Source organism: Leucopleurus acutus (assembly GCF_964270905.1).
Source record: "Leucopleurus acutus genome assembly, chromosome: 6".
In the NCBI taxonomy this organism is placed as follows: domain Eukaryota; kingdom Metazoa; phylum Chordata; class Mammalia; order Artiodactyla; family Delphinidae; genus Leucopleurus; species Leucopleurus acutus.
The window spans coordinates 46788584-46813203 of NC_139149.1; the positions used below are offsets into that span (position 1 = coordinate 46788584).

Here is a 24620-nt window from a genome sequence, read left to right on the forward strand (position 1 = left end):
CCCTTCCACTTTAAATTGTGCATTAAAATACACTGGGGGGTGCTATCTTATAGAAATGTGTAATTTCCTAATTAAAAAAAAATATTTTCTCCTTTAGAGCAGAAAATTCCTGAAGAAGAATACATTATTTTGATAGATGGTTTAAACGAAGCTGAGTTTCATAAACCTGATTACGGAGATACACTTTCTTCATTTATTACCAAGATTATTTCTAAATTCCCTGCGTGGTTGAAGTTGATTGTGACTGTAAGAGCGAATTTTCAGGTAAAAAAGAGTTCTCACATGCCTTTCCAAGACCCCAAACCCCAATTTTACAGTTTTTACAATTACAGTTTTAGACGAATGCTAACAGCTTGAACTATTGTCAACCCTTTAGCTGCTGAATTGAAAACTGTATTAGAGCTTTGAAATATTAGTGCACAGAGCTCTAAACAGGAAAACTCTGACCTTTTTACCCCCAAGGCACATTTATCAAGATGTCAAGTGAGTTTCTTATTATCATCAAGCTGTACTTGTGCTTCTAAAATAGAAGTGTCTCGCCCTGGTTCACCATAACTCAGTTTGGGGGGGCTCTTTGAGGCGCCTGGCTAACAGGTCTACCAGATTTTAAAGTTATTCCTGCTTGTAGTGATTTGTATGGGTTTGTAGTGGGACTTTGTTTTTTGGGTTTTTTTGTTTGTTTGTTTTAATGAAGGGAAAAGGGAGAGATGAAGGAGAAAGATTTTTAAGGCCTATTCTGAATAAAAGCCTAGTTTTTCATAAAACTTAGACATGAGGTAATGCTTGCAGCGAGATGAAGAGTGTTTTTTTTTTTTTTAAATTCTCTTCCTCATCTGTCCCCTCATTTAAACCCTAAAATTGTATCTTAACAGCCATTGACTCCTTCCCTCCTATCCATTTTTAGTAAAGACACGAGACATTAGATTCTGATCTTTTCCCTTTTAGGATGATATTTATCTTAAAATAGCATTTGGGTTCTTTCTTTCCTCCTTAAAAGTAGAATTAGACCTCATTCGAACTTGATGTTTGTTTTTATGGATGTTTGATCCATACACTTTTCAGTCATTTTTCACACAGCGAGCAGAATCTGGCAGTCAGCAGCACAGAAGCAGGAGTCCTGTGTTTTACATGTGAGCTGTGTAAGTTTTCAGAGGCTCCGTTAGCATCTGTGTAAAATGGGGGGGTGCGGTAATTGTCCTCAGCCTGTCTCCTACGACTGTCACATTCAATGAGGACATGTACTTAGCTACTTCACAAATGATAGAGGGATTAAAAAAAAAAAACTCATCTCTGCTGTTAGGTGTCGGGACATTGCTTATCTGTGGGATGGCAGAGGGACACGTGGCTTCTGGGAGCTGGCAATGTTCTTTGTCTACCTGCTGGTCCCACAGGTTTATTTGACTTTGTGGAAGTGACTGACACTGTGCAGTTAGGACTTGTGCACCTCTGTGTATCACACTTCAATTTAAGTTTACCAAAAAACAGCAACTACAAAAAACCAAAATGACAGTGGGCTCTACGAATGTCCAGCAGCTCTGTTATGGCAGGCTGTTACTGGAGCCCAGCCTGGGGGCAGTTTCAGATGTCCCAGTTGGGTTATGCAGCCCCAGTATCTAATGCACAGTGAAGGATGCCTCTTGTTTGGCCATGGTCTTAGACGTACGGCGTTGGTTTGTGTCTGTCCTTGTTATTATAAGCAGTTGCACAGTGTAAAGATTACGGGTATCAAGTCACCTGGGGGTCTCACTGCCCCTTTGCTGGTGCAGCCAGGCCGCCGCCATCTGCTTGAGGCTCTTCCATCTCTCTTGGCTCTGCGTCCTCGGATGAGGACCTCAGGAAAGCCTTTTCTGATTTGATCTCGCATCAGGAATTTCTTTCACATAAGCCTTTTATCTTCAGTTTATCCTATTACATGTTTTAATACAAAACAATGAGTCCCTGTAATCCGTGAAAATCCTCCTTGAAAGGAAACCAGTGGATCTGGTTTGAAATGCAGCTGATGTGAAAAAGAAAGCTCTGTGGAGTGGCACTGGGCGTCTCATTCTTTTGCAGGAAATCGTCAGCAAGCTGCCATTCGTCAAGCTGTCCTTAGATGACTTCCCAGACAACAAGGACATCCACAGCGACCTGCACGCCTACGTCCAGCACAGGGTCCACAGCAGCCAGGACATCCTCAGCAACATCTCTCTGAACGGCAAGGCTGACGCCGCCCTCATCGGGAAAGTGAGCAGCCACCTGGTGCTGCGGAGCCTCGGCTCCTACCTGTACCTCAAACTCACCTTGGACCTCTTCCAGAGGGGCCACCTGGTCATCAAGAGCGCCAGCTACAAGGTGGTGCCCGTGTCGCTGTCTGAGCTCTACCTGCTGCAGTGCAACATGAAGTTCATGACCCAGTCCGCCTTTGAGAGAGCGCTGCCCATTTTAAACGTGGCCCTCGCGTCCCTCCACCCCATGACCGACGAGCAGATCTTCCAGGCGATTAATGCCGGCCACATCCAAGGGGAGCAGGGCTGGGAGGACTTTCAGCAGAGGATGGATGCCCTCTCCTGCTTCCTCATTAAGAGGCGAGACAAAACCCGCATGTTCTGCCACCCGTCCTTCAGGGAGTGGCTCGTGTGGAGAGCAGATGGTGAAAACACGGCCTTCCTGTGTGAACCCAGGTACGACGGGCAGCTCTGTGCAGGGAGTCTGATGTGTGACTGGGGAAGGGAGTCCAAACACTAGTTGTGCTCTTTAACAGAAAGACAGTACAGCATGAATAATTCAGGAAGGGTGATGGAAAATTCTCTCTGCTGCTACAACAAAAGCTTCCTTCCTTTAATTGCTGGAATTTTAGGACTCCTCAGTACATTTGGACGAAAGAGAAGCTCGGCAGTGCCCGGGCCATATTTCTCTGGTGATTCTCTTCTAGATCCCTGCCCCCTTGCACATGGGTCACCCGTGGGAGAGTGTGGCATTAGCCGCAGGGAACAGCCGGCTTCCTTCGAGCCTGTTCACGGCTCAGTTTCTTCACCGGAGGGTCTGTGGACTGTCTCGCATCCTCGGTGCTGCCACTCCCCGCCACCCCTTGAGCTTGTGGCATCTTGTCCCAGAGATCTGATGTGTCTGTGGGCCCAGAGGGCAGCACAGCCATCACGTCTGGCCTCCTCGTTTTGCATTTGTGTTCTGCACTATGTAACAGACTGGGACTTGGGGTCGGGAGGATTCAGGTTCAGAGCTCAGATGTCCCACTTACAAGATGGCGATGGGGCACCTGCATCCGGGGAGTCAGAGGTTCCACTGAGGCTTTGTAGCAGGGCTGGGCCAGGATGCAGGTCTCCTCACCGCCCAGGGGAGGAGACGGGTGGGAAGCCTGCCTGCCCTGTGGCATATGGTGCCAGTCAGGGTGAAAGACTGGGTGCTTCAAGGTGCGAACGCTCTCAGTAAGGGTGTGTTCATGTCCACCACCTCGCCCTGGCCCTGGCCCTGGCCTTGGCTGACATCATTGCTGTCTTTTTTTTTTGGCTGCGTTGGGTCTTCATTGCTGAGCGTGGGCTACTCTTCGTTGCCGTGTGTGGGCTTCTCATTGCAGTGGCTTCTCTTGTTGGGGAGCACGGGCTCTAGGTGCGTGGGCTTCAGTAGTTGTGGCACGTGGGCTCAGTAGTTGTGGCTTGCAGGCTCTAGAGCGCAGGCTCAGTAGTTGTGGCGCACGGACTTAGTTGCTCCACGGCGTGTGGGATCTTCCCAGACCAGGGCTCGAACCTATGTTCCCTGCATTGGCAGGTGGATTCTTAACCACTGTGTCACCAGGGAAGTCCATCATTTCTGTCTTGAGTGGCTTCTGCCCTCTGTGAGTCAGAATTGCTCTCAGCCTCGTGTAAGAGGTCTGACAAGCTGCTAAACCGTCTGCTTTGGGCTGGACTGGACCTTGTGTCAGATGCTGGGGCCAGAGTTGAAATGAATATGCACTTGTGAGCCGCACACTCCCTTCCTTCCATGACTGTTGACTTAACATTGACACACTAGGTCTAGCAGCTCTTTTCATGTTGTGGATAAGGTGTTTTCTTAGGCAGTACTGGGCTAAGAGTTTATTATGTTTTGAACCTGCTTTGGGGCTATAAACTTTAAGTTCCAGGTTATTTAGCCAGACCGTAATAACTAGGTGAAACGTGTGCTGTGACACGTTTAGCCAAATCAGATCATTTTCTAGGAGGATGGTGAGGTGGAGGCCAGCCTTGCTGACATGAGATAGATGGGCCTGGCTTGGCCTGTGGGCATAGTCGAGCAGAAGGAGGTGCTGTATGTAGGTCACACTGAGGCGTTAAGCTTCAGAAACTAGGAATGGCGTTGCTCTTAGAGTGGGTGAGAAAGGCATGGGCGGCTTTGGATTTTAGCAGTTTGAGTTTATGGGGTTGGTGGTGAGGTTCTGAGGCAGGTGGGGTCTAAACGGTTGGAGGAGAGGTTGGCGTTGAAGATCTGGCGTCATTGATGGAGAGGCAATGGTGGGATGGAGTGAGGAAGTGCAATGAGAGGAAAGGGAGCTCTGGACTTCTGGGTCAAGGAGAAGGATTGCACGGAAGGAGGCGAGGGGAGTATATGCCGCCAAGAAGTGAAGGAAGGTGAGGATGAAGGGGACGCCATTGGCTTTTCATTGTGGGAGGAGGGTCCTAGATCCTTAGGAGATTCCTTCCATTGGGTTGTGAGGCGTGAAAGAGGAGAGAGCCAACGTCCTGGCATGGGAAGTGGAAGGGTTGAGAGGTTTCGGGTAGTTTGAGGGTGGGGAAGGGTATTGGTTTATGTTTTTAACAACGCAGGGGATCGGGACGTTGTCGGAAGCATCATTGAGACAGCATGGGGGGGAAACACAGTCAGTGAAGAGGGAGCAATTGGAAACACAAGGGAACGGGGTCAGCTAGCCTCCTCTGTGCTCCCGTTGAGTCCGTGCACAGTGCCGTTCCAGCTGGATTTTGTCTTGTTTGCGTGTCTCCAGTCCAGTTGCTGAGACCTCCTCAGGGCAAGGACCTTGCGTTGTTCCCCGTGGGATCCCCATCATTAAGCCATGGTGCTGGTTATAGGGGGATGTTAATGCACAAATGAATGAATGAGAAATCGGGTTACGCTGATGAAGAGCATAGAAGGCACTCACGTTGCATAGACTGTGGTCAAATTCTGCACAGTCGTTACCACCTGTTTGATCTCGGGCAGATCATTTACCTGTCCAGGCCTCTGTTTCCCCATGCAAACAAATTGGGGATCATAAGACATAGTGATTCACAGGGTCGAACAAGTTAATGAAATAATTTAGTTAACTTTCTGCATCTGGCACGTAGTAAAAGCTTGATATGTATAAGCTTCAGAAAATGAACAGACTCGTAAGTGCAGGTAGACTTAAAAGGGGGCACATGATCCCAGGGCCAGGAAGGAAGGACGCCAAGGTAGATGGGATGTAGAGGAGTGCAGGTGCCCAGTGACTGCATGGTGAATTGTCTCCTCGGGGAGGTGGGAAGCCACGGGCTTAGCTCAGAGCACTGGACACCTTTGGCCCAGCCACTGAGGGCTGCGTGATCGTCACCCACAAGGGCCAGCCAGCCATAGTACTTGGCATGTCCTTGTGTTGGACGCAGATGGCATGGCCACAGAGCCGGCAGACTGGGAGACTGAGGATAGCTGAGCCCGTGGGTGGGAGAGTGGCCCTGACTAGAGTGATGTGGGACTAGCCCATGGATAGGGACCAGGTAGGGCATGGAGCACTGGAAGGTGGCAGAGAGTGTTTTCCATGGGAGCAAGGGAGGCTCTCATCTGAGAGGGGAAACCGAAGCCTGAGGTCTGGGAGGTAGTGTGTGTGAGGGAGCACAGGGTATGTGCTCTAGACCCTGACAGGACGCGAGGCAGGGCACTCAGTGGCAGTGTGGTCTTAAATGTCATGCCTTCCCCTGCAGGATAAAAAGCAATCTCATGGTTTCCACCTGCCCTGATTTCGTCATCTGTAACATGATTTATACGTGATATGAGAAACAGGCAAGCATCTGGATAGATAAATATGATTTAAATGATGAATGCTTTTAATCCTCTAGATCAGCGACTACTAGAAAACACATTTAGAAGAATGCTTTTCTTTTTCACAGTTTATCTTTTCCTCCACAACTAGCTGCTTTTCCTCAGCAAAACAGCACTTCAAAGTTTGTCAGGTTAATAGAAATGAAAATAATTCACCCTGCACAGAGGTCACTGCTGTGACCTTGGAATAAGCAGCCCTTAGCATCTTTTCCAAACAGATTGGCTCAGACAAAGGCATGGAGTCCACAGGAGACAGAATGAGTCCTACGGATGTAGAGGGGGAAAATGGGTGGGATGGCTTCTTCATGAGAGGGTTAGTTGGGGGATTAATTGGTGGTGTCAGTTGAATGTCTACCCTGTGCCCAGACGCAGCAAACCTACTCATACAGCTTAGCTTTTTTACCCCTACAAGGAAGGATCTGTGTTCCATTCAAGCCTAGAATTCTAGGTGTTTCTGATCGTGAGCTGTTGCTGTACATGGCCTGGTTTTTCTTTCCCTTCCATTGTAAGGCCTTGTCCTTTGGCCCAGGTCTGTCCCCAGTGGTGATTGTACTGAGGGGAGGCCTGAACGTCAGGTCCAGTGACGGTCCTGCTCCGTTTGTCCACTTGCGCATCTGTCCTTCGTCCGTCCGTCCGTCCATCCATCCAAGAAATGCGTATTTGCGTTCTTACTGAGTCTTGGGCATTTGCTAGGTTTTGTGGCTATAGCTGTGACTTAGACAAGACCCTTAGTCACATGGAGTTTACGTTTTTGTGACAGACCTAAATCAACAAATAGACTGATGAGAGAGTGATGGAGGATGAATAGGGGGCGGGTGGTTCCATCTTCAAAGACCTGCCCTGTCCGGAGGCTTCTCTCTGAGTCACTCCACAGAGATAGAGGAAGCCTGAGAAAGCCCTTAAAATGACTCGAGGAATAAACAGCATTGACCATCTTCTGTGAAGAAGCAGCTTTCCACCCGTTTCGTTTGGTGATGCTGAAGCACCAGGAGAACAGTTCAGGGGTCGAGGGGCGATGTTCGCCCCGAGGGCCTGCAGAGAGATGGACTCGGGTCTTTGGTTACCAACCTGTGTGTTTCTCGTCCTAGGAACGGGCATGCTCTCCTGGCGTTCATGTTCTCGAGACAGGAGGGCAAGCTGAACCGCCAGCAGACCATGGAGCTCGGCCATCACATCCTGAAGGCACACATTTTCAAGGTGAGACCCACACCACTGCAGGGAGTAGCCCTCCATGAGCCTCACTCCCAGCACAGCCTCCTCCCTAAAAGTAATTGTTCTCGCTCAAGTGTGTATCTACCGCTATGATCAAATTTTACTTTTTCCCTCTCTAAATCTTTTCTTTTCACTTAAAGCTTCCACTTCATTCATTCCCTTTGTTTCCTTGTTATTTAGTTGTTGAACCAGATTTTGTGACCTGTGTAGTTGCATACCACCTGGATTTTCTGATTGTGTCCTTATTTCTTGTGGCCTACGTTAACGTGTTCCTCTTTCCTCTGGATTTTTTTATCATTTGGTATTTATATCAAGCGGCTTAATCAGGTTCAGGTTTGATCCCCACCCCCTCTGCCCCACCGGGTGTCACAATTACTTTATACAGGTAAACCTTGTGTTATTGCACTTTGCTTTATTGTGCTTTGCAAAATTTTTTTTTACAAATTGAAGGTCTGTGGCAACGCTGCATTGAGCTAGACTTTCGGGACCATTTCTCCAACAGCATTTGCTTACTTCATGTCTCTGTGTCACATTTTGGAAATTCTTGCAATATTTCACACTTTTTCATTATCATTTGTGGTGGTGACGTGTGATCAGTGATCTTTGATGTTACTACGATGACTTACCCAAGTCTCAGATGATGGTTAGCGTTTTTTAGCAATAAAGTATTTTTAAATTAAGGTATGCACATTGTTTTGGACAATGCTATTGCACACTGAATAGACTACAGTATAGTGTAAACGTAACTTGCATGTGCACCAGGAAACCAAAGAAATTGCATGACTCGGTTTATTGCTGTGGTCTGGAACCAGACCCACAGTATCTTCGAGGTCGGCCTGTTAGAATTAAAATGCTCTGTAAGTCTGTATAAGGTTTCTAGTGTCAGGATGCGTAGCATGTGTGCTTGGTGTGATGCCATTGGCCACGATTGGTCTCTTCCTTCATTGGGGTTCCAGATGGTGATATTCTAACATTTATTCTTCCTTTAATTGATTGGAGAACCTCTGTAAAGAGAAACTTTCTCCTCATCTGCCCCCGCCCTTTCCCCAGGCGTACAGTTGATGTAGGCTAGTTCCTCAACCCTTGGCTTTAGGGCGGGAAGGCTCACAGGTTCAGGCCTTTTCTGTGTGCACAGCTTTTGCCCCGCGTTCAGCAGGGACCTGCGCCCTCCCGGGCACACCCGCTTTCAGACCCGCACTGCAGGTGGGAAAGGAGACCTTGAAGCTGATTTGTCGCTGTTGCTTCCAGGGCCTCAGTAAGAAGACTGGAATCTCTTCAAGCCATCTGCAAGCCCTGTGGATCGGGTACAGCACCGAGGGGCTGTCTGCCGCCCTGGCCTCCCTCAGGAATCTCTACACTCCCAATGTGAAGGTAAGTGACCCTCTGCCGGGAGGGCCAGAGCCCCCTGCCCCCCTGGCCGCTGTTGCTCCAACAGTCCTGCTCTCCCCAACACTGGCTGGTGGCCAGAGAAGGCTGGGACGCTACTACTAAAGATGCTGTTTCCCGATGGAAAGCACACAGACCCGAATGCTCTATTGCCGGTTCTCCTCTACAAGTTTAGCTTTCACTGGGGCAGGAAGAGGTGGGTGGTCAGGGGCTGCTACGTGAGCATGTGGTGACTGTTTCAGAGTGGATGAGATAAGGGAAGCAATTCCCAAAGGAAACCAAAGGTCAGAGGAAACCCTGGTCAGATATCCAGGGAAAATGGACTTTCAGGGCATCCTGGTTTGAAATCTGGACTGTCTCTTTATGGTTCGTAGTAAATTAAGCACTGCTGAGTAACACAAAGTGGTGGGCACACAGAGGGAAACTGTTACTAAAGGTTTTGTGCTCATGTGTATTGATGACCACGGAAAGCGTAGCAGGGTCTGCCCTCTGCTGAACCAAGAGCTTCCTCACTCTTGGTCAGTGGCTATCATGTCACGACGTTCTGCTGAGGTTTTTAGGATAGATTTTCCCTCCTCATTTAGTGCAGTCTAAGAATCTGCAGCACACAGAGGCCGAGTATCCGTTAAGGCAACAAAGAGGAGTTAACTCCCACAGAACGTGGAAATTACTATCTCGTATCACTTTACCACCATCTTTCCCAGAGCAAAGTAAGATGAGATCGTAAGTGTCTTCACATTTTAGATTTCTCACCTGTTTGACGCACCTGCTAGACTCCAGGCCTTTCAGCCCCAGGCCCTGACGTGTCCGGCTGCCTTCAAAAGCTCTGACATCGTTTCCCAAGGACATGTTCTCCCCTTCAGTCACCTCCATGAGAACAGTCATACCTGTTCTCTCCTTAGTAGCACAAAGGTGCCGTGACATGGTCGCAGTGTGGTCAAGGGAAGCCCTGGAAGTTTCCAGGAATCTGTCTTCTACTTCTCCTCACTTTGGTTCATCAAATCCACCTGGGAAGGGGGCCACGTGCCCCAGAGATGGTGCCGTGGAGGACGCTTGGGGGCCACTCCCGGGGGACTTCTGTGCCTCTCCTCCCCTGCTGTCAGTACGTCCCACCCTCAGCACCTACACCGTGGGTGTGTGTCTGGGGATCAGGGCCTTACAGAGCATTTTCTGTGTCTGGTGATGTGAACGCTCCTCCCTCTTCTCCCTTCCTTGCCTTCCTGGTGTATAGTGGTCCCTCGGATCAGTTCCAGGACCTCCCACAGATACCCAAATCCAAGGATGCTCCAGTCCCATATATAAAATGGTGCAGTATTTGAATATGACCTGCGCACATCCTCCCGTATACTTTATTTTTTTTGGCCACGCCTTGCGACATGTGGGATCTTAGTTACTACACCAGAGATCGAACCTGTGCCCCCTGCGGTGGAAGCGCAGAGTGTTAACCCCTGGACTGCTGGGAAAGTCCCATTTTCCACCCCCCCCGCCAGTATACTTTACATCATCTCTAGAGTACTTACAATACCTAACACAATGTAAAGGCTATGTAAGTAGCTGCTGGCACACAGAAAATGCAAATTTCGCTTTTTGGAGCTTTGTGGAAATTTTTGTTTTTGAATATTTTCAATCTGCTGTTGGTTGAGTCCACAGATGCAGAACCTGCTGATACAGAGGGCAGGCTGTATTTATTTTCTTTCGCTTTTTTTTTTTCCAACTGAAATATAATTGACAGATAACATTACATCTCAGATGTACAACCTAGCGATGTGTTATTTCTTTGGATTGTGAAATGACTACCACAAAAGATCTAGTTAACAGCTATCACCACATATGGTTATAAATTTTTTCTTGCGATGAAAACTTAAGATCTGCTCTCTTAGCAACTTTGAAATATATAATACAGTGTTATTAACTGTAGTCCCTGTGGTGGACATTACATCTCCGCCTGCTGGTGTATAGAAGGGAGGAGCCTGGGTGTCAGGAAGGACCTAGCGGTGCTCTGACCCTGGGGCAGCTCACCCACAGCCCTGCTGCCCAGTGAAGAGCTTGGGTGTTGGTTAGAGAAAGGCCACCACCCCCCCCGGTGGGTTCGGACAAGGTCTTTTGCAAATAGAAAAGTGCAGGTGGGCTCAGCACTGTTGGGGTTCCAGGCTTGGTGGGCAGAGGCCACATTGGATTTCAGCCTGGCTCACCCCTGGGTGGGGTGCCTGGGAGTAGAGCAGCCCCAGGGAGCCGCTCCTGGGAACCTTGTGCTCAGCCCTGCTCCTTTGGACATTTCTACTCACTCTGCAGACCGCTAGGCTTGAGGGCTTGTGCCCCGACTGAAGCTACGTGCAAGTTTCATGGGGTGAGGACAGGGAAGCCGCTTTTATAGTTAAGGAGCACGAGCTCTAAGCTGTTGCCCGGGGTCAAAGTGAGCGCTTCCTTTTTAGATAGCGTTACTCTGCAAAAGGTGGAGAACACGCCAAGCGTAGACTTCACGTGATGAAGGAATTGTGTTTAGAATTTTTGTTTTTTGCTTTACTTTTTTTTTTTTTTTTTTTTTGTGGTATGCGGGCCTCTCACTGTTGGGGCCTTTCCCGTTGCGGAGCACAGGCTCCGGACGCGCAGGCTCAGCGGCCATGTCTCACGGGCCCAGCCACTCCGCGGCATGTGGGATCTTCCCGGACCAGGGCACGAACCCGTGTCCCCTGCATCGGCAGGCAGACTCTCAACCACTGCGCCACCAGGGAAGCCCTGTTTTACTTTTTATAGAAATTGGAATTGAGTTTACTGTAATAACACTGTTTCATCTCTCACTTCAGTTAAAATTATATCTTTTGGCTTCTCCATAATTAATAAAATTCTGTAATGATGGCAAGGAAGAAAGAAAGAAAAATTAAAATGGCAGAATCTGTTGTCACCATTTGAATGAATTATGGGCCCAAAAGTTATTTTAATGTGGAGAAAAGTAAATGGGAAACATCATACTCTGTTGAATACGAGTTTTTAAGGCAGTAAATTAAAAGGTACAGTGTAATAATGTAATGAGCTTGACCCTCCTGGGATTATAAACTTTCCTCTTTAACATATTTGCAATTTTAAGAGTTATTCATCTTTACTTTGTTTTATAGAACTCCAGTGTCACCTACCTCTACGCTATCCCCCAAATTGTATAACTTGGTTACCGAATTTTAAGGCATTCATTATCCTTCTGTTTCTTTTATCTTTCAAGAAAAAGAAAAGAGGGGAGGTTCACAGACTCATGAACAAATTACGGTAATTTAAAATTATGCATGCAATTAAGGAGTTTTTTTAGAGAGTATTAAATGTCATTACAGGAAGGGATGTCATTTTGAGCAATAATTGCAGTTTGCTACTTTGGTCAATTACAGCGCCTTGCTCCCGGATGATTACTTGGTAGATGAATTTTAATTTCGGTGGCATGCCTGTGATTTCTAACAATGTGATCTCCCATTGCCCGGCCAGGCTTATGCCAGCCCGGGCCCTGGCTGGCCCACTGGGGAGCTGGCCGCCAGTGCCTTCAGGCTCCCGTCCAGCTGGTTGTTTTGCTCACGTAGTCGCATGGGACCGGCTGCCAGCCACAGGCTCCCGAAGGCTGTGCGCTCAAGAGAATTAAGGTTGTGATTCTTCGCTCAGCTGGAGCTGGAGCTGGGGCTGCAGGGGAGGAGACAGGAGCTAGGCACGGACTTTGGCCCAACTTCCCTGGCTCAGAGGATCCAGTCATATTCTGCATAACTACTAGGCAGCAGCACACATTTACACCGGTTGTATTGATGAGAACCTCCAACATACTTAATGAGAAAACTGAGCTTCCCACTTTACGACCTTGCTGGACAGCCTCTTCTGTTCTTCAGGAGCACATCATTTTTGCCTACCCCCCAGCCCCTTTTTTATTTTCTTGTATTCATTTTTGTATTCATCAAATCCAGAAGTATATAGGTAATATTGCCATTTCCAGGTGTTATCCGGGGAGAGCTTCGTGGTGGTGATGACCAGACGATTTCCATGTGATTGGGAGAAAATGTACAGGAAGAACCATTTAAAACCCCTTCCTCGAAGGCGGAGTAATCTTAGCCAGAGCTGCTGCTTCGGCTGCTGGACTGCTCTGTGATACTAATTAGCATTGTGCCCAGGGCTGATTCGTGGCTTATCTGCTCTGAGCCTCAGTTTTCTCACGTGTAAAATGAAAGTAACAAAAGAACCTGCATCATAGAGTGATGGGAGACCTCATTGAGATGTTAAAGCTCTTGGGAGAATACTTGGCATTTATTATATGGTCAAGTGAGAACTGAGATTCTACTGCAAGCACCTGAGAACTTGTGAGTGTGCAGGTTGGTGGTCGTGAAGGGGAGCTGCCCATCATGAGGCATTAATGGGTCCACATCTGTCCTCAAATAAGCATGAGGTCTCCCTGCTGCTCTGTGCTGGTGAGCAGCCCAGGCAGGCCAGACCCTCCGGGTCTCCAGGTTCCTGGGGCAGAGCGCCCTCCTGTGCCTTCCAGGGGTCAGGGACTAGGGCCCTTGTCTCTTCTAAAGATTCCATCAAAGGTGATTGTAACAATAGCAAGTAATATTTATTTAGCACTTACAGGATGCTGAGGGCTGTGCTAAGTGCTTTGTGTGTCTGGCACGTTCATTTTTAATCTTCACAACAACCCGAGGAGGTGAAACTGTTTTTACCTCCACCTTTCAGATGAGGAAACTGAGGGTGAGGGCAGTGACGGGGTGACGCAAATCCCGCAGCGGGAAGGGTGCCTGCCGCCGAGCAAGCCCGTGCTCCTTCCACAGGTGCGCTCTGCACCTGACATGTTTACAGCCATGGCTGCCAGCTGGAGCCACTCAGGAGCCCCGGGCCCTAGCCAAGTCAGAATCTCCCAGGGTGGGGCTGGGGCTTTGGAAACTTGCAAGCTCCCAGGTGATTTCATTGTGCAGCGAGGTTAGGAAACGTGGGTTCGGGGTAGATCCACAGACTGATTGGGGGGTAAGTGGTAAAAATACCCACAGCGTTGCACCCACAAAGGAAATGTCTTTCCGAAGAAGCAGATAGAGAACTGATAACAGATACCTTTAGGAAAGCTCTGCCCCTAAGCACATACCCTCCATAAGGCTTTTCTTATAAAGTATTCAGGAAGACAGCACTGAAACAACACCTGCCAACATTCTTAGGAAAGAGTTTCTGTCCAGTAGAAACATGGGGTGGTGTACTGTCATTTTCTTAGGAGGCACTTGAATCACGGAGAGGTTGAGTAATTTTATGAAAATCACACAGCAAGTTAGTTAAGGGGCTGATTGGGAACTCAGACTATTTAATTCATCTTTTTCTCTTAGGCTTATGAATCTGAAGAGGGAATGGGATTGGTGGGAGAGAGGAGAGAGAGGGTAACTAACTGGCTGTCAAAGTCACCCTGGGAATTTACAAACAATTCCTGCCTGTCCTTTGGTGACCAGAGTCCGACGTGCCCCTCAGTGATGTTATGTGTGCTTTGAAAAAGCTGCTAGGGTTCTTCTGTAATTCCTCTTGCCTAAGAACTGATTTCATAGGCCTTGATAAAATCCCCAGCTGTGTCAGCAGCACTGTCTTATTCCTGCTATACAGTTGGCGGTTACTCAAAGGAAAATAATTTTCTCAAAAACCCTTACTTTGGTTGAGAACTTACCCTTTTAAAATGCTTTCAACTCCTATTTGAGTCTGTGCTGTTCTTAAGAGCAAACCTACATAGGGTGGAAGAGCAAGCTTGGCAGGGGTGAGTTTGCCTGAGGCTGAGTGTCGCATGTCACTCTTGGGACAGGGACAGCTCTCCGGATTTCTCCTCCCTGCTTTTTCTGCCCTTCCATCCTCACGTGCTGGTTTGTTGCAGGAGGCTGGGTTGGTGCTGACCCAGATGGGGTTGAAAGATGGTCCCCCTGATTGGGTGAATGACGAGGCAGGTGTTGGTCACTTGGGTACAAGCTGTCCTTCCTTCCTTTTTTTTTTTTTTAGCTGAAGTATAGTTGATTTACAATGTTGTGTCAGTTTCAGGTGTACAGCAAAGTGATTCAGTTTTATATATATAAATAATTTTTTAGATTCTTCTCCCTTTTAGGTTATTACAAAATATTGTGTTGTTCCCTGTGCTATACAGGACCTTGTTGATTATTTTATATAGGGTAGTGTATATGTGTTAATCCCAAACTCCTAATTTATCCCTCCCCCCAACTGCAAGCGGTCCTTCCTTAAAGGTAAGTGATGATCCTAATGGCAGGAAGGAACTGACTTGTGGGCCATCCTCACCCATAAAGGGGCTTTGTTGACCTCTCTTCTCTGTGAACTTCTGTGTCTTAGAACCAGTATCTTGTGCCATGGGCTGAGCCGGGAAGTGGAGTGTGCAGAGTAGATGGCCATGCACGGGGTCGGCCTCTGTGTGTGTGTGTGTGTTGGGGGGGGGGGTGTGTGTGCATGGGGAGGGCTGGGGGCATTCTGTATAGGATGGGGGGACTTCTCCCTGGTGTCCTGGCATTGAAGCAGGGACCCATAGGAAGTGATCCTTTGTCATCTGTAGCTATGGAAAGGGTGTTTATTCCTGGCAGAGGGAACTATATGAGAAAGAGGGAAAGACCAGGAGGCCAGGGCCTGCTTGCCATTGCTGTAGGACAAGCGTTAGACCCAGCATGGTCACGGTGCGGGGAAGTGAGGGTAAGGGTGCTGGAAGACGAGGTCAGAGAAGGAGCTGAAGGGCTGGGTCACCCGGGGTTCAAGCTTCAGTGGCAACCCAGACCGCTTCAGGTTTGACACTTTGGGTTCTAACCTGTCTGTATGCTGTCTCACTCTTCTGAGGTGTGGTGTCACCACCAGAATAATAATTTCTATCATTTTGTAAGTATTCTGTCAGCTACTCTTGTGGACACCATATCATTGAAATACCTTGAATTTTGTGTGTTTTGTCATCTTTCTGTATCTTTTAATGATCCCATGTGTCTCCGGTCAAATAAGAGACCCAGTCTGTGTGGTTTTCACACCTAAGGGGCAGCCCGGAAGTGGCCAGGGTCTGTTGGGAGTGATTGATGTCGATCCGGGACCATTGAAGGGAACTGTTAGAAGAAACACAGTGGGCCTCTTAATAGGTGTTTAAAGGAGTGTCATTTTCCCAACGACTTGGAGATTTGAAGAAGATATTAGCATAGCTAAAATTTGCCTAAGGTATTCTGTGATTTTATTTTAAAACCTACAAATAACAAACTTCCCTTGATATCTGGGTCCAAGGAGTTAAGTGGGTGGTGGATGTAGTGATTAGTAGAAAAAGCCGCTGATTTTCTGTGAGTCTTGTGCTGCTGACAGCCCCAAGCGTGCGAACACTGTCACGTGCTCTGCTTTTTCTTGAAGGTACAATTCCTTGTAAAGAAAAGAGAGTATTTGCTTTCACTTTTGGCTTTATTATCTCACTGTTAATTATTTAATCCTGTGATGATTATTTCATTGCCCCCCAAAATGAATTTTCTGTTTTTATTTGGATCAAACAGTGGTTTTCAAAGTGTGGTCCCCAGGGACTTTGCTGGTGGCGCAGTGGTTAGGAATCCGCCTGCCAACGCAGGGGACACGGGTTTGTGCCCTGGTCCGGGAAGATCCCACATGCTGTGGAGCAACTAAGCCCGTGAGCCACAACTACTGAGCCTGTGTTCCACAACAAGAGAAGCTACCGCAATGAGAAACATGCACACCGCAACGAAGAGTAGCCCTCGCTCACCCGCAACTAGAGAAAGCCCCTTCCCAGCAATGAAGACCCAATGCAGCCAAAAATAAATAAATTAAATTAAAAAAAAAAAAGGGTGGCCCCCAGACCAACAGCATCAGTATCACCTGGGGGGAATTCATTAAAAAGGCACATTCTTGGGCTTCCCTGGTGGCGCAGTAGTTGAGAGTCCGCCTGCAGATGCAGGGGACACGGGTTCGTGCCCCGGTCCGGGGAGATCCCACATGCCGCGGAGCGGCTGGGCCCGTGAGACATGGCCGCTGAGCCTGCGCGTCTGGAGCCTGTGCTCTGCAACGGGAGAGGCCACAACAGTGAGAGGCCCGCGTACCGCAAAAAATAAATAAATAAATAAAGGCACATTCTCAGGCCCTACCCCAGGCCTACTGAATACAGAGGTCTGATTCCAGAGAATGTGCATTTCTAAATTTTTAACTGTGATTAAAAAAACATAAAATAAAACGTACCATCTTAACTATTTTTAAGGGCAGAATTCAGTAGCGTTAAATATTTTCACATTATTGTACAGTAGGTCTCTAGAATAAAACTAAATCTCCATGCCTATTAAATAATTCTCATTTCCCCCTTTTTCCAGCCCCTGGCAGCCACCATTGTACTTTCTGTCTCTATGAATTTGACTACTTTATGTCCCTCGTATAAGTGAAATCATATAGTATTTGTCTCTTTGTGGCTGGCTTAGTTCACTTAGCCTCATGTTCTCAAGGTTCATCTGTGCTGTGGCAAGTAACAGGATTTCCTTCCTTTTAAAGGCTGAGTGATTTTCCACTGTATGTATTTACATATCACATTTTTCCATTCATCTGTTGACCTTCTAGTTCACCTGCATCTCTTGGCTATTGTGAACAGTGCTTCCGTACACAGCAGTGCAGATACCAAGATCCTGATTTCATTTCCTTTGGATATGTACCCAGAGTGGGATTGCTGGCTCTTAAGAAACCTCCATACTGTTTTCTGTGGCAGCTGTGCCATTTTACGTTCCCACCGGCAAGGATGTCCATTTTCAGTGCATGTGCAGGTCACACTGGTGCACACTCAAGTTTTTGAGAACCACTGGATCAAGAATACCACCTTTCTCCATAGATGTTGTTGTGACTGACATCTACGTGAGAAATTAATCTTGTTGGGGGACATTCTCCCACAGGTGAGCCGTCTCCTAATTTTGGGAGGGGCCAACGTGAACTACAGGACCGAAGTGTTAAATAATGCCCCGATCCTGTGCGTCCAGTCTCACCTCGGCCACGAGGAGGTGGTCACTCTGCTCCTGGAATTTGGCGCCTGCCTGGACGGCACGTCGGAGAACGGCATGACTGCCCTCTGCTACGCGGCCGCTGCCGGCCACATGAAGCTGGTGTGTCTGCTGGCCAAGAAGGGGGCGAGGGTAAGCAGCAGCCTTCTCCGGCGGGGGAGGCAGGGGCGAAGGTGGGAGGGGTCTTCCATTGCTTGTAGAATTCTCATTTTCTGGGCCAAGCTCCCTTTGGTCTCTGCTTTGTCAAGTTGCAGCGAACAGAAATCACCACAGTGTAGGTGGAGCTGCAGGCTCCAGACAGTGTGTGATGTAGCCTGATGTGGGTGTGTGTGTCACCTCCGAGAAAGAGAGGGGCCGTGTGTTTTGTTCGAAGCTCTTACTCTGCTTAATCCTGCCCCAGGGGAGGCTCCCGACCGCCAGCAGCCTGAGTAAGGCCAGCCTTTCAAAAGCCTGCAAGCGTGGCCCTGGAACTTGTCACAGAATTTAACGCAGCACTGGATGGGTTGAAAACATATAAATGTTTGATTTTTTTTCTCCTTTCTTCTTATTCCGTTTCATGTCTTTTTAAAAAAAAAAAAAAAAAAACAATAAAATGAGTTCTGTGGGTCTTGGAAGGCATGTGCTTAAGCACAGGGTTGCAGGAACACTGGAAGGCCCCAAATTCTCATTTCTCCAGCTGCCAGCTGGGACGTTGGGCAAGTTGTTGAGCCTGTGTGCCTCAGGCTTCTCATCCGTAAAATGGGCATAACAACAGGACCTACCGCAGGGCTGTTGTGTGAGCATAAGTAAATCAGTACGTTAACAATACACAGTGACTATATTGTTAAGGGGTTACTCGAGGACTATCAATGTTAAGAGATTAAATGAGAACAGTGCCAAGTTCCCAGTAAACTCTGTTTAGGTTTATAAGCACTTCATTGGGGGAAGGGAGAAGGTACTTTTGAACCACAGTAGAAGTAAATCACTGACGTGTGTCTTTCTTCTTTATAGTTAGGATCTTTAAAGTTCAACGACAAGATATTAGGCTTATAGTAACTATGGGAGTCTTTTTGGTTTTTTCTCTCAAAAATAAAGCATTTGGGACAGGTCACCCTTAGCTCATGGAAGAAGGGAAATGTTGCTGGTAAGCCTTCCCAGTGGCTTCATTACTGCTCATCACCACACCTCCATTTCCACTTCCAAATCGTGGCTGGGCTTTATCCGGAGGCCAGCTGAAAGCTCTGTAGGAGGGGATGGGTTGTGTAGTGGCTCTTGCAAAAGCCTCTGGGTTGAGGTGTAGAGCATCCTCAGAATTTGCAAGCAAGGCTGGGCCCTGAATCCTCTTCCAGGCTAATGTTTCCAGGTTTAGACAGGGAATGATGTGTTGTCTGCTGCCTCTTGCACCATTAGGGGGTATGCAGCACTTGGGTACTCCCCATTTGTGGCTAGCCGGCCTTCCTGGCTTTGCGACCACACTTAGCATGCTGACACGTCCTGGGTCACCTGCCTTCCCCAGTAAAATGCCGCTTGGGGTCCCTTCCTGCTCTTCCTCGTTCAGAGCTGGGTTTTCCAGATCCCTTCCTTTCGCTGGCTTTCCTGTCTCAGTAAGCAAAGAACTGCTCTACTCCCCAAGTCATAGCTTGTCGCAGCAGATTTAGAATACTCTGCCCAAGTTACCAAGGTTGGGAAGTATAGGTTTTGGTCTGTCCTCATACCTGCTTCCCAGAGAACTTGGAGCTCTGAGTCATTTGCGAGGAGGATGTCTTGTGATCACTAGTTGTACAGAGGGAACTCGAGGCCTGGAATAGTGCATTAATTACACCATAGTAATTCAGACGGAGACTCTCCAGAGAGACATACTGGGACATTATCCCCTTACACCTGCAGTGGGATGGGGTTTGTGCAGAGCATGTGTGGGGCACTGTGACAAAGTGATGCTAAACCATGACCTTCCCCTGTTCCTCCCCTCCCCACCCCGCCCAGGTGGACCACTTGGATAAGAAAGGCCAGTGCGCGCTGGTCCACAGCGCACTGAGGGGCCACGGCGACATTCTCCGCTACCTGCTGACCTGTGAGTGGTCCGTGGGCCCACCCCAGCCAGGCGTGCTGAGGAAGAGCCAGGCCCTGCAGCAGGCACTGACAGCGGCCGCCAGCATGGGCCACAGCTCGGTGAGTGGGGCTGCCAGGGCTCTTCCTGGGAAACTGGGAGCCCCGTGTAGCCCAGTGGGTCTGGTGTTTTGCATCCACCTTCTTCTGAGTTGCTAGCTTGTGATACACCAAAGGAATGAAAGAAAATGAGGGTTTCACCACGTGTAAAGATCTTCTGTTGTTATCAAGCCTGTCCTGTGAGTGAAAACGCTGGGGAGTGCCCACAGTCTCAGGTGCTGGCCCGGTAGGGGCTGGCTGCTCCCACGCGGAGCCCCTCCATGGTGTGCATTCTCTGCTCTTCCTTGTTTCTTCCCCTCTTCCTTCCTTGTTCTATTTTTACCCTCTAGCTCTGCTGTCTACCTTTTTCCCCTTTGATTCATTCTTTTGTCCTTGTGATCTTTTAACAATAATCACATGGAATCCTAATTATAAACTTATTCTTGAGTATTTGAAGGATTTTTAAAAATAGAACTTCAGTGCTCTGGTAGCATGAAAGAGTGCTTACCATTCGTGGTTCCTGCACTGAAGGAAAACCTCATGCCGTAGTCACATTGAGCACTTCATTTCTGGTAGGTGTCAGTATTCCTCGATTTGAAGAATTCATTGGCATCTCCTGACCCGTATGTCTGTAAATCTAATCATATTTTACCCTCTCTCTCCGTGTATTTCTCACGCTGTATTACGTATCTTCAAGCAGTTACAGAGTTGCCAGCGTTTGGTAAGATTCTTCCCCACAATGACTAAAACGTAAATTTGGTTGCAAAGCCAGCTGGCTGACTTTTAGCATTTAAAACACTAGAGCAGATACACGCACACACTGCTAACTTATTGTTGGCATTTAAAACATCAAAACTATACACATACACTACTCCAGCCAACACAATATATTGCAGTAAGTTGAATGCAGGAGCATATAAGAAAACGCAGCTGTCTTTTCTTAATACAGACATAAAAGAGATTTACAAAAATGTGAAACGAGGCCAGTCAACTCATCTATATGTTTTAGCTTGAAGAAAATACTCATTTCCTAAAAATGTGTTAACTGTTACCATGTGGTGGGTTTATTATAATTCCTTTAAAATAAAAATGTAAATAAATACTTTTAAATACCCATATACATAGATTCAGAGAGAGCACGTTAAGTCCACTTATTTGAATGTAGGTGTTTTTCCTCTTTAAACTGTTCCCTAAATCTGTGTGTGTCCAGAATGTGCAAAATCATCTTAGGGAGCACAGGGAAGCCACAGTGGATGTGACCTTGGTCTCAGCTCGTTTTAAAGCTGGCTGCGGGGAGCTGTGGAAAAGCAACTGCAGGACATCCAGTAACTGTTCCGTGGAAAAGGACAGGATTTGTTCACCAAAAGACTTGAAGGGTGTATTAGTTTCCTCATGCTGTTGTAACAAGGGTCCACAGACTTCAGTGTCTTAAAACAACCTGTTCTGGAGGTCAGAGGCTGAAATTAAGTTGGGTCAGGAAGCCAGTGTTCCTTCTGGAGGCTCCAGAGGAGAGTGTTTCTCTATTTTTTGCAGCTTCTAGAAGCCACCTTTATTCCTTAGCTTGTGACCCTGCCTCTGTCTTCAGAGTGTGTCACTCTAACTGAGGCTCCTGTCTCCTGATGTCTTCCTTCCTCTGACCCTGGTTCCTCCTGTCCCTCTTATAAACAGCTGTGTTCTTATCAAGTGTATATCAAATATACACTTGGATAATTCAGGATAATCGTCCCATTTCAAGATTCGTCATCACATCCGCACATCCCCTCCTGCCATGTAAGGTAACATTCACAGGTTTTCAGGACTAGGATGTAGGGCCCTTATTGGGAGTGGATTGAGAGACTGGAAAATGGCTTCGGCGAGCTCAAGGTCGCTGCACACGAGTGGGGTGGATGTTGGCTCTGGTTCGGGGCTCAGATACTTCTGTTTCCCCGCGGGCCAGCACCCCTGCCTCCACACCTGTGACCCCGCCTGCTCTTTGACAGAGGGGAAAAGAATAATGTTGTCAGTAGAGAAATTTGCAACAGCACTGTTTTATTTTACTGAAAAGGTATGTACATCACCTTGTTTTCCTTCCTTGTGAAAAAAGGGAGTCACCGTCTTCTGGCGACTTATGCAGAAACTGCACTGTGTATGATCTCCCCTGTCCTTCGTTGATTAGGCTGGCATATTTGGGTCATGTTGGAATTCATTAGAATTCTGAGTACCTAGTAGTCCTGAACAATGTTGCTGAAATTCACTGTCTTTTTTTCTTCTCCTCCTCAAAGGGAAAGTGTGAATAGCATACGAATTATGCTAGAAAACCATTTTCATCATGTTTTCTCTCCTTGTGCAGCATAAGATAATCATGGTTAAAAAACAACACACTCTCTCCTTTGATACATAGGTTACAATAAGCACATATGGCTTTGAGAACTCATTAAATCACCTTGCCACTTCTGACAGGTGGTCCAGTGCTTGCTGGGACTGGAAAAGGAGCATGAAATAGACATCAATGGCACCGACACACTGTGGGGAGAAACAGGTAATTATGGTTCCACTGCTTGTAGTCGGGGCCAAGTAGCTTCTTGACGTTTTAGCCCGCATTTTGGCCTAATTGTCTTAAGAATGACTTGGGATGCATCTAGTCCTATATATTGTTACTTTATCACAAGGCATTTGAAGTTAAGAGCTTTTAAAGCTTCCCAAACGGCTAGTAAAACTTTTCTAGAAGCAAGTGTAATTTGAATCATTTTGGATTTACCAGCAGTTTCTGTGCATGTGATGAATGTCAGCTAGAAATACCCAAATAAGGTCGTGGTTTCTGCTTTGCTGAGTTTTCTCATGTCCTAACCGACCTGGTCTTCCTGTGACCCGTGCAGAGTGAGCAGAGTGGGAACTTCCAGCCCCATGTTCAGGTGAATCAAAGGTGCTCAGCAAGGAAGGCTCTGGCCTGCCTCCTGGAAGGAGAGTAGCACTCAGTCCTCGTGGATCTGCTTAAAGTCCTGAATACCAGCTAACAAGTCAGTTTCCAAGGGTGTGCGGGTGTGTGTTGAGCTGTAGTGGAGGAAGGAAGCCTGGGACGAGTACATCTGAGTTGGATACTTGTCAGCTCAATATAAATAACACTGCTTTGAAATTTTCCATTTGACTGAATCGGTATTAGAAATGTAAGACTTTGTTAGCAGTTGTTGTCTAATAGATGTAACCAAGGTGTTTAATATGCATTTCCGGGCTGTGTCCTGTGTGTATACATAGCGTATATGACTTCAGTGTCTCCTGCAGAGATTTATTTCCACATGCTTCTCACTTATTTCCTAACAAGCCAAATGGTGCTGTGTAGAGTCCATCAGCTAACTTATACTTACTAGGAAAAGCCTCAGAGTTTCCTGGTGGGTATCACAGGTGCTCACCCCCCCGACCACGGTTGCCATCACACACACACGTGGGGCTTACAGTTGCTTGATGTGGGCCATGGAGGTCCCGGCAGGAGGAGAGGTGGCATGACCCGGGGCTCAGGGAGAGCACAGGACCCCCAAACGGGATCGGATTATGCTTGGGGTACACGTGTGTGGATGTAAATACTGGCCTTAATTCCGTCTGGAGTCTTTCCCCCACCCATTTCTCTGTGCCACAGTAGGGACTGCTCTGTAATTTGATAGAAGGACGGCTTCTACCACTTCCCATTGTGTTGCAGGCAGCAGGATAGCTGGGCAGGTTAGCACGTGACTTTCTTTGTGCTTAGCCAGAAGGTCCGAATCCCTGCCTTCCGTTGCCTGGTCATTCAACTTGGGGCAGGTAACTTTGCCTCCTTGTCAAACGAGGTAAATAAGTTTTTATAGGATTGCAGTGAAGACTAAATGAGATGAGATAATCTTGGCCAAATGTTCCCAATGATCAGATTCCCTGGGGCAGTTGAGCCTAGAAATTCTGATTCATTAGGTCTAGGGTGAGTCCAAGACGACCCTTTCCTAACAGGGCACCCAGGTGGTTTCGTGGCCTCAGGACAAATAGAGAAGCACTGTGAGAAGCTGTCTAAAGTGCCGGCCTTACAGTGCCAGTAATGAGAGGAGCTGGTGATGATGATGAGGGTCAGTGCTAGTAGCAGTACAGTGACAGCCCTCACTTAGCTCAAATAAGAATCTCCAATCTTTAATATTAGAGTTGAGTTTTCTTTCTGGAAAAAAAAAAGTCCAGAGAAGCAGAGAAGGGCTTCATTTGAGGGCCCTGTGTGAGCAGTCTGTTTTGTCTGGAGATGATGAGTCCTGAATTTCAGTAACCACCTCCCTCCCTTCCCCCCTGAGAATCTGCTAGGTTGCAGGCTAAAGAAGCACGTAAGGGAAACTACAGACGCCCATCAACCTCAGTGAAAGGATGAGTAAGAGTTCAGCCCCTCCCTTCCAAAGCCTCATGCATAACCTCCAGACCACTTCGCAGCCTGAGAAGCAGGTCACATCTTCCCTCAGCAGGCATTAAGCGTGAATTAACTCAGGCAAGCCTTTGAGAGACTTTTGAAAAAATGTAAACCAAGAGAAACCTAAGCACTATTTCTCAGGCTTCGAGGCCCCAGCAGCGCTCTGTGGCTGCCTGTCAGTAAAACCAATCCTGCCTGCTCCGCGTTTTTCTATCTGATACCTTTCTCCTGTGTTCCTTCAAAAATGTCCACCAGTGTCGGCTACCACAAACCCTTCTGATTTCCAGGTCTGTGGTTGTCAGAGGAATACTTTGAAATCTTGAGGAGGAGGTTTTAGATGAGAAAACATCTGCAAATAATGGGGCTTTGCACGAGTGTCTGCTGCATTGCTCAGATTGTGAGGTCTGTGTTTGGCCACATAGGGTCCACACCACCTGACCCCGAATGCCTTCTGGAAGAGAAGGCCCCGGTGCTGATGACAG

General features: G+C 47.6%; 1 protein-coding gene across 2 annotated transcripts in view; it reads left to right on the top strand.

The window, feature by feature from the left end:
* TANC1 (tetratricopeptide repeat, ankyrin repeat and coiled-coil containing 1) overlaps positions 1 to 24620 on the top strand; it is a 229334-nt gene that overhangs the window by 179355 nt on the left and 25359 nt on the right. For both annotated transcript variants that reach the window (XM_082841889.1, XM_082841890.1), the window contains 7 exons: positions 98 to 264; positions 2053 to 2660; positions 7125 to 7233; positions 8497 to 8619; positions 17523 to 17759; positions 19590 to 19775; positions 22191 to 22269. In XM_082841889.1, coding sequence (XP_082698015.1) covers positions 98 to 264; positions 2053 to 2660; positions 7125 to 7233; positions 8497 to 8619; positions 17523 to 17759; positions 19590 to 19775; positions 22191 to 22269 — 1509 coding nt within the window. The remainder of the gene's footprint in view (positions 1 to 97; positions 265 to 2052; positions 2661 to 7124; positions 7234 to 8496; positions 8620 to 17522; positions 17760 to 19589; positions 19776 to 22190; positions 22270 to 24620) is intronic.